Here is a 10417-nt window from a genome sequence, read left to right on the forward strand (position 1 = left end):
GTCCCATCCTCGAAGTTCAAAGACAAGATTGCCATGCTCCATGAATTAGCTACCAACACTTGATAAAATAAAAAAAACTTATTACAAAAAAAGAAACATTTATTCATATTTCAATCAGACGATGTTTAAGCGCACATTAGCAGTTCTGCAACATAAGTTGAAACTAGTTGTAATATAGACATTAATACACATAATAATATCATACATTACATTAATTTTGTTCGAAATAATCTAAACGATTCAAATATTAAGTGGAATGTAAAATTGTATGAAGAAAAACATTATTTTAATATGCTGAGAGACGAACGGTTTTCAACTTTCGGCGTCCTGTCATTGACAACATCAAAGACATTGCTAACACATTGTTGTCAGCTGTGAGCTTTGTGGATGACACTCATTAAAGATAATAGGGGTGTCGAAACTATATTGTATTTATGGAGGGTAGAGGTAAGGAGAATGATGAGAAGATGAGAAACTCATATGGGAGAAGCTTGAAAAAGTGTCCCACTTTCAGCACTAAATAACAGTTCAAAAATCCTCCAGAATTACGCTAGTATAGGCACAGGGTATAATATGAATTGAGCAGTTGTTAACTGATTGAAGTACGCTGAGTTAGGAAACTTAATATATTTAATGACTAGAGTAGTTAGTGACAGCGTAATATAAAAGACCTCACATGTTTACGTAGTCCAAACTAATTTCGTCAATATAACCTAAAATTATTGCTGTGCTGAAACGTGAAGACATCGATTGCATTTTCTTATCAGTTTTAAATAAATACTTTTTATGATTTTGTAGTTCCTCCTTTTTTATTTCTTTTTTTAAATTTACCCGGTAGCTACTGTAGCGCCACCCTTTTTTATCAGATTTGAACGGACACTTTTCACACACAGAGACGGTTGTCATTACCTCTACCCTCCATTATTGTATTTTATTTGTGCTAACGAGTAGAATAGTATAAAAGTATCGATTCAAGTAATCGTTTCCATACAAAAGTAAACGATTCGAAATATCGATACGACAAAAATATCGATTTTCTTTTTGATACTGCCCATCTTTTGCATTACAAAACTACGAAACGCTGGCCCACGATTAAATATACGTACCGTTTAAATTCATCATGCTGTATGTAAACTCAATTAGGTACGCTTTCAATTTTGTTTATCAGAAAATTTTAACACATTATTTTTTTGGTCATGCGATTTCGAAGATCTGACACTTTGTCAACCTTATGTCTTGTTGGTATTCAAATACCAGTTTTAGCTGAGGCTCATAAAAAATTCACATAACTAGTAACTATGATTAAAATTTTACTGAAATAAAACAAATTATAGTATTCGTGGTGTAAAAATTCCTTATAATATATATTTATATATTAATTAAGTACATTAATTAGCCAACTACATATTGTCACAGCAAAGCGTATTTTTTTTATTTACGAATATATGGAGTCAAATGGTGATATAACTTTAGTATTTTTTGTTTCAAAGCATAATTTTTGTGATATCTTCTGAAGTACAGTTTCAGATTGAGATTATCTCATGAATATCCTAGTCCACAGGTATAGTATTACATACCATTTAACTCCACTGTTCTGTATTGAATAAAAAGTATATGACCTTAACCTAATCAACCAACGTTCTAAACATTCCAATAATACTTCAGCGAGTTTTTTTTTTGGCATTTTTAATACTGAATTTAAGTACATTTTTCTTAGGTTATCACCATGAATTTCACGTAACATTAATTTAAAAGAAAAAACACTTTATAGACAACAAAATGTTGCAAATGCAAAAAAAGTTTTGTGCTTGAAATCAGAAGAATCATGAATCATTGATATTTTAGGGATTGCCTAAATAACAATATAAAAGTAAGGCGTTGCCAACACAGAGTTCAGAGCTGTTTTGCTGGTTTTTTTTTATAAACTGCATCAGGTAGCCAACAAACATCTCGAATAACTGTTATCACCAGCAAGATTATCAATTTCTAGTATTAACATAACTTGCGTTTTGTTAAATAATAATATATTTAAAGCTAACATTCAGTTTGCAGATCAATGAAAATTATTAAATGTCAAAATGACCAACAAGCCTCTCATTTTTTTTTTGGGTACAAAATGTAACCAAAATATAGTGAATATTGAACTCATTTCACACTTAGCAAATTATTATTTCGGTAAAGACCACTTATGAAACTTATCAACTATGAAACAAAGATCTATTTCCAGCTACACTTGTGATGACAATTGTAGTATCACTACATAGTAGAAAACAAAACAAAGTCGCTTTCTCTGCCCCTATGTATGCTTAAATCTTTTAAACTACGCAACGGATTTTGATGCGGTTTTTTTAATAGATAGAGTGATTGAAGAGGAAGGTTTATATGTATATAACATCCATTCAATAGTGGAGAAATCAATAATAAATTAAAGTTTCCGAAGCGAAGGGAGGGTGGGTCGCTAGTTGAGATATATTTCATTCACCCTCATCAAATTTTACAGGATGTAATACAAACATTTTGGTGTGATGCATTATCTTGAATTGTTAAATGACAAAACAAACGAACTCTACTTAATCTGATAGATATTAGGTGACGAGCTTGGTGTCTTAAACGATCTGACTCTCTCTCCAAGTGATTGGCGACTGACATACATGTTTTATAACGTAATATAAGTAGCTAGTGAGCACGTATGGCGTTTGTGAACATTTGTATCGATGATGCTATGGTACATTACGTTTAAACACCAGTGATTAATCGCCAGTTAAATCTACACAGTGCATGGTTTTAACTTAAAGACAGGCACACTCGAATGCCAGCCAGTGATTGGCCTATAATATTTGCCCAGCCGCCATCTTTAAATTACAATGATGTTAAAATCATTAAAAAAATATACAATTAATTTCATTAAAAAAAAATTTACTCACAATTTGTTTTGTAATCTTTACCGAAATTCGAATAACAATTATTTAGCGTACGTTAAGATTATACTACGAAAAAGGCAGTCTTACATAAGCGGTGGGAATGCAAATTGTGCAGGTAGTTTACAAACGGATGGTTCATTGGAACAACGCTCGTGGCCTCTTCTTGGCTAGAATGTGCCATGAGTGTGTCAAACCTTTACGACGTTTTGGTGATAATCTGAAATTAATATTAAATTATGATATAAAATGAATATATAAAATATTAATTAGGACAAATTGTGAGGCAATTATCTGAAAAACCTTATCTCAGAAAAGTCATTTCATATAAAGCTTTTTAATGCATTAATTCAGGTCACAAAGACAAAATCACAGCCACAATATATTGTACCACCTGAAACTAATAATTAAATAATAATAATTTACTTACACAATATACTAGGTTTAGGAGATTGGGTATTTCAACTGCTTACCCGTGATCTGGTGTGTCAGGCATATACGGCGACATCCTAAATTCTCGTCCTTGTGGTGTTTCTATACCAAATGGACTATACAGTTTCGTGGGACTTCTTCCAAGTAACTGTAATTTTTTTTTTATTTGGTTTAGCTGAAGATTGTTTAATTCCAAAACGGTTTATTGTGCTTCTAAGTCACAATCTTAGTATCAATTATTGTTTTAAAAAAAACTCATGTGATGATGATGATTTTGTAGAAGGGTTTAAAAGTAAATGGGTAGTGAATATTTTCCCTCCCAAATATATCTGATTTCATTTATCTATGATTATCCAATTACAATAACTATTAAAATATACTGGTAAGGTATCGGGCAATAATCGCGCACAAACTGGAGAAGTTAAGACTGATGGTGCCCATACAACTCTTCAAAATGGTTTGTATGAATGCTAAACTAAAATAGCTAGAAGAAAATGGCTACACTGTGTGAATGTTTACAACATAACAATATTGTCGTTACAAATTATCTCAGATTGTTTGGAAACTTTGAGTCTATAGAGGGACTTCAGTTCTGTATTTTCCACCTTTTCCATAAGGAAGTTTAGAAGTATTGTTTGAGATTATTGCATTGTCAAGAAACACTGCATTCAGCCACAGTGCATTACCAGGCTCTTTTCTACAACATATAATCTGGATTTGGAATAAGCTTCCCTGCTCAGTGTTTTCTGAGGGCACTCATGTCAAATGAGGTGTGCATATAATAGTCAGCGACAGACAGCAGTTTGGCTCTATCCCTGGCATTGCATCCATCAACAACAATAACCACTGACCATCAGCTATATATGCTGCCTGCAGAGGCAATAAAAAAAGAGGTTTGTTCAAGGGATCTTTAAACATTAAAATCTAGGAATCCTGGTTATTTCTGTCCATTGGCCTAGCTATCTACAGCTATCAGCAGCCCGAACAGTTCACAGATAATTTATAGTATACAAGAAAATTATGTATTCTTGTCAGATTTCAGTCACTTTCACCCTTTACCATTCTTCCCAGGTGTCAGAAAAGAGTAATTTATTTGATTGAGTATGTGAATAAAGTTACCTGTTTTTTCTTCATAACTGGCGTGGATGGCGTTCGACAAGGAGACCCTGCCTCCGCTAGTCGATGACGACGTCTTCCACCAAAGCGGAGATGCTGTACACACGAAAGCCGCGATTAAATTTAAAACTTCATTCAATAGATGTGCATGCCGACAAGATTTGTTCTCAACGTTAATGGCTGCGTGTTCTTTTTTTTTTTTTAATTTTACTACCAACGATATTTTCCGATATGTAATTTACTTAATTTAATTTTACGCCTAAAGGCTTGTTAATTTTTGATTTTAAGTTAAAACAAGTTAAATAATTACACACCTGTGACAAATTCCCAAAGGTATTTCTGACGCTACGAAATGTCCTGGTTATTTTATCCGCTCCCGACTGCAAGGCACGACGTGAATTGACGAACGAAGCGTTCTTAAATATATTTTTATTGTAACATCCCTCGACATTTCTTAGACTACCGTGAGCCGGCGAATCGATACTGTCTTTCACGAATGGATCCTTCATTTTATATATTAATACGCTAATAAATCTACGTATTAAAAAATCTAATCACTACGTTCTACGGTTGTTGTATAAAAAATACTATCAATACATTTTCACCAGTTTCCACAAAAAAATCAATCAAGCCAAAACGTCCGTTGGTTTTGTTGATTTTTTTAACGGAAACACGTCATAGAGCACAGATTAGTAGAGATGGTCATGAAATAAGTCAATGACAATGACATTTAGCCTGGGAGCCAAACCATAATTCAGTGCGCGAAGCAAGTCGGTCTGGCACACGTCCTTACGGATCCATCAGATCCAATAACCTTTGCATTAGACGCCTTCAGCTCTAACACTAGGAGCAGGCTTAGGGACCTTGGTAACCGTACTCGTCGAACTCGACAAAGTGTTCGCCGTGCAACCTAACCCATGAATCAGCTCGCTGAGTTTCTCGCCGGATCTTCTCAGCGGGTCGCGATTCCGATCCGGTAGTAGATTCATTCGCGAAGCAGCTACTCTTGAGCTGTTAGGTCTCCTTCGGAGGCGCTCGGGTAGCTGTTACCAAATCCCACCCCTCTTGGCTGAGCCTTTGCTCGCCCACCTGTCCTGGTGAAACTGGAAAGGCCTCCGGGCCACCAGTAATCCTTCAATCATAAAAAAGTCGGTCTGGTCTAGTATCTATGATCTGTTCCGGCAAGTATTGGTTATTCGGCATTTATCGTATGGGTACAGCTCGCATACCTCACAAACTCGTAACAGAAACTGAACGGATCGCTCATTCGGTCGCTTCAAAAACAAACAGTATGAACATATAACAGGTTTACGATGGATTTAGTCAAATTTTTGAAAAGTATTGTTTGTACAGCTTAAAATAAGCTCCCGCAACTCCTCTCGACCGTTCAAACTGCCTTACCTTTTTGAATTGTGTTACATTGCAAACAATGGTCCGCAATTAAAAATGTTGCAGCGTTAGACAAACAGTTTTTTTAAGACAGACTGGCGGTCCGGCGACCTATCAAGCTTCATTAGGACACCTGAACAAACACTATTTTGGGTTGAGTTTGCTAACAATTTCTCGAGTGCCTCTAAACGACACTTTCAGTTCAAGGCCAGTTCCTTCGCGAGTGCATCTACAACAAGATCGGAAACGCGACTCGCTGAAATGATCCGGCGAGGAACTCAGCGGGCTTTTAAGCTATATCACGTTCAACTCTTCAATTGGCACGAGTACAGTGGCCTGTGTGCTTAGTGCGAGTTTTTAACGTTTTCGATGAAGTTAGAGCGTTTGCCGCTAGGGGCGCTGTTCCAACAGCATACCTACAAATTTGATATAACTTTTACGCTATCGAGAACGTTAAAAAACTCTCATTAAGCACATTGCACTATAGCTGCTGCTTGCATTAGAAGTAGAATCGTTCAAAAATACAATCAAGCAGACCCATATGAAACTGTCTATGGATTCAATAGCGCCTAGCTGTTGTGTAAGCTGCGGCCATGATGAGAAGGTTATCGACTATCGTAACACGTCGCTGGCGCGAAATAGCGTTCTGGCGCTGCTTCATATTTTTAAGGAGCTAACACTACCTATTTGCTATGTACATTTTTAAGAACTATTCCATTACACACTGTGTCCTTTTACACAGTTCACCAGTTAACTGGACACATATTTTTTCTATATTTCTACGGAAGTTTATATCAGTAATCCTCTTTTCCTTCCTTTCCTTTCCCCCTACCTATTCGCTGGTAGCTTGAGATTATTTCAGCTAGGCGCGGATGGGTAGGTGAGGTTACCGGCTCAACCTGAGAGAATTTTCAAACACTATCCATACCAAGAGCAGCGTCTTGCAGAGCCTACCACCGGATCGGAATCGTGACAGATCTCTCTCTCGCATCGGTCGTCCTCGTGGAACTCGTAATTGAGTTTGACGAGGATGGTGACCAGTGTTTGAAGAGCCTAAAAGCACCGAGAGTGCATCGGGGGGATTCGCTTAAACATGTTTCGGGCAACGAGGGTTGTGGAGAGTATTAAGCGGTAGACAGCAGCTTGGCTCTGCCCCTCTCATTGCTGAAGTCCATGGGCGACGGTAACTACTCACCATCAGATGGGCCGTATGCTCGTCTGCTTACAAGGGTAATAAAAAAAAGGAGGGCTTTACGTTGCCCTGTCGACTGGGTCGAATATGTAATTAGCGGCCACGATAAGGTTATCGTGTCACGCCAGTATGTTGAACTAGTTGGCGTGAGAGAAAATGATCATTGTACACGAACAAGCTGTGCTATGCTATTTACTGGTGGTAGGACCTCTTGTGAGTCCGCACGGGTAGGTATCACCACCCCGCCTATTTCTGCCGTGAAGGAGTAATGCGTTTCGGTTTGAAGGGTGGGGCAGCCCAGCTCAACTATACTGAGACCTTAGAACTTATATCTCGAGGTGGGTGGCGCATTTACGTTGTAGATGTAAGCTCGTCCACTCATCTAAACAATAAAAAAAAAAGCGTTAAAATCACATTGTCAAATACCAAATTTTCTTAGGAATCATAAACTTCCACGACAAAGAGAATGGTAGATAGGCGTATTGTATTTTAAATCAGTACCGCCAGTCTGGGAGACAGCCTAAGCACCTAGCAGTGGATGGTCCACACGGTCCATAGTTCTAGTACCCCCACCCATTCAATATATGGTTACCAAAATTTTGCGACATCACAACTTCCATGCTGTTTGAGTGCCTACGGTGAATAGGGTGGAATTCTCATCATCACTATGATAAGTCTATCGCAGTCTTCAATGAGATCCTGTTTGCTCGGGGCAGTAGTCAACGTTCTAGTAGATTTGTGAAAGTGAAGAGAAAATACTGCAACCACAGATGAAGTAATGGGAAGGTTGTAAGTTAATGTTCACCACAGACTGTACCCCTTATCTCTGATTAGCTTGACTGACTATTCGGTGTCCTGAATTTCTGAAATCATTATGCATGCATAATACGTAAGTCATTTTTCAAATAAGGTTAAAAAAACAGTTTTGTCATATTTATGGACAATAAATAAGTTATCTTGCGTAGTAGAAATATATAAAAAAAATAACATTACTAACATTTTATTGATAAAATAAACTAAATTATTATTTAAGCCCGTTGATGCATATAGTAGTCAATGATCGTGGAAAAGGCTGCAAATCCCATCGCTCCAAACATGCCAGCTTTTAATCCACCTGTAATAAGAATTTTTCCAAGATTTTAGTGCTTAATTTGCAATTTTTCAGAATGTTTAATTTGGAGAAGTTTAGTTGTTGATAAAAAAAAATTATATTTCACTAAATATATACATAGAATTATATAGCTAAATATAAAACGGAAATCATAGCCCATGGATGTGGTAACAATAACATACTTTAACATTTTCTCCTCCAATTTTTTGATATTTATGTTTTGTTTTTACAGTCTTTACTTAAGGCAGACTTCAATAAAATATTTTTGAATAGGTAGATACCTTTTTTTTTTTCAAAATGTTGATAACTAAAATATATGTATGTGAATTCTAATCTTGAGGTAATGGTTTACGTCTTGAGAATCAATATCTAAAAATATTTAATTTTGAGAAGTGAGTGAGTACTATTACTATATTACTATACTATACTATATTAGTTATATTATGGTTGACACAATACATGACAACAGATATTTGATACTATTTTATTATATTATTTATTTAGAGTGCATAACATTAAATGGAAACCAAGCCAAGCTCAACAATAATGGTAAAAGGAGAAATCAATCTCTACTACTAAGAATTTTCTATAGAACTCCGATTGATAAATATTTGGTAGCAAACAACTACAATCCAAAGAAGAGAAATAGACTAGACAATACATTACTTTAAAAATGATTAAAATGCACCATACCTCTTAATCCAATTAATCCTCCTGTAATTCCTCCAGCATAAGTACCGTTCTTCCAGTCGGACTTCCCCCTTGCTGTTTCGATACAACACTCGACCCCAGAAAACACAGCACCAAGTATCGCAAAGTTTTTTCCATAACTCAACATGGAGTTTTTCATTTCCCGTAAAATCTCTCTAGCCGTTTGATTTTGTTGGGCAGTAGTATCTGTTACGTTAGGCATCAGGGAAGATGTGAATAGACCCACTGCTGCTCCGAGACCATATCCTGTAATAAAAAAATGTTTTTGTACCCTGTTAGCTATTAGTTATAGGTAACAGTAAAACTTTCATTGTTAAGTTAAAAAAAAAAGTAAGCATTTTTGGCAAAATGTTAATCTTTTCACACAATACCAATTATAGAATATGAAAAGTACACCTTTTTTATTTGGTTAGTTTTAACAGTAAAAACAAAATAGTGTAGTGTTTGTGAGCACAGATGAGCATCATTTAGGCATAGTTCTGAAGATACCCAAAGGCAGACTAAAGAAACCATGTGGATATCAATGTGGGCGTTTTATGCAATCTATGCAATTAGGTAGGGCTGGTGCAGAATAATGTGGGGGAAAGTTTGAACTCTTAAATCCCGATCAATGCTTCACTGCATTGGTGTTTGTATTTCGAAGATCTCGTGGCCTAAAGGATAAGACGTTCGGTGTATTGGTGTTGAGCCACAGTGAAGGAATAACAATGTGTAACAAAAATCAAACCTGCAAAATTATAATTTGCATAATTACTAGTGATAGGACCTCTTGTGAGTCCACGCGGGTAGGTACCACCGCCCTGCCTATTTTTGCCGTGAAGCAGTAATGCGTTTCGGTTTGAAGGGTATACAGCAGCCGTTGTAACTCAAATGAGATCTTAGAACTTATATCTCAAGGTGGGTGGCGTTAGCCCCCAGTAACCACTTAACACTAGATGGGCTGTGAGTTCTTCCACATATCTAAGCAATAAAAAATAAAAATTAGCCGAAGATACAATATTACTGTAAGCACTTAACTTACCAATTATACAACTAGTCAATGATTTAAAGGGACAGCTCTCAACCGTTGCCTCGATCATCTTCTCCTCATTGGTTTTAATTATAACAGGTCCAAGAATTCTTGGTATAATGATATTTTCACGAAATCTGTAGTTGTTGCCTATCAAATATTTTGCAAGCGAATCATAATCACTATTTTGGGTAAAGTTCACTAAATTTTGGTCTGGAGGTGGTCTCCGGTATTCACCCATACTTATCGCTATGTGTTGACATTAAGGTTTAAATATTAAATGCAGGTAACTAAAGTTTATTCACTAGTATTTAAGTAGGGACCTAGGTACCTAATAGAGCTTAAAACTTTTAAAAGTAACCTAAAAACAGCTGGTATCTGACACTTGACGTAAATGATTAATTCAATAGGCAGTTTCGCTTTGACGGAAAAGTACGGTACAAAATAGCTGGACCTGGCTCTTGTTCTTCAAAAATGTGCTTCAAATACCAGTAAACCTCCATAATTTTGATGGAACTACTTATATAATTTCAAATAAA

At 36.2% G+C, this 10417-nt stretch overlaps 2 protein-coding genes across 2 annotated transcripts; both read right to left on the reverse strand.

The window, feature by feature from the left end:
- Positions 1-78: 78 nt before the first annotated feature.
- Positions 79-7902, reverse strand: LOC101742718 (uncharacterized). The gene is made up of 4 exons (XM_004922676.5): positions 4781-7902; positions 4470-4562; positions 3392-3498; positions 79-3138 (listed from the first exon to the last, which is right to left on the reverse strand). Exons 1-4 carry the CDS (start codon positions 4973-4975, stop codon positions 3057-3059), a joined length of 477 nt encoding a protein of 158 aa, XP_004922733.1. The 5' UTR covers positions 4976-7902; the 3' UTR covers positions 79-3056.
- A 129-nt stretch (positions 7903-8031) lies between these two features.
- On the reverse strand, positions 8032-10250 carry LOC101742578 (mitochondrial import inner membrane translocase subunit Tim22). Its single transcript, XM_004922675.5, has 3 exons — positions 9891-10250; positions 8852-9115; positions 8032-8161 (listed from the first exon to the last, which is right to left on the reverse strand). Exons 1-3 carry the CDS (start codon positions 10117-10119, stop codon positions 8076-8078), a joined length of 579 nt encoding a protein of 192 aa, XP_004922732.1. The 5' UTR covers positions 10120-10250; the 3' UTR covers positions 8032-8075.
- Positions 10251-10417: the final 167 nt, after the last annotated feature.

This window comes from Bombyx mori, chromosome 16 (genome assembly GCF_030269925.1).
Source record: "Bombyx mori chromosome 16, ASM3026992v2".
Lineage (NCBI taxonomy): Eukaryota > Metazoa > Arthropoda > Insecta > Lepidoptera > Bombycidae > Bombyx > Bombyx mori.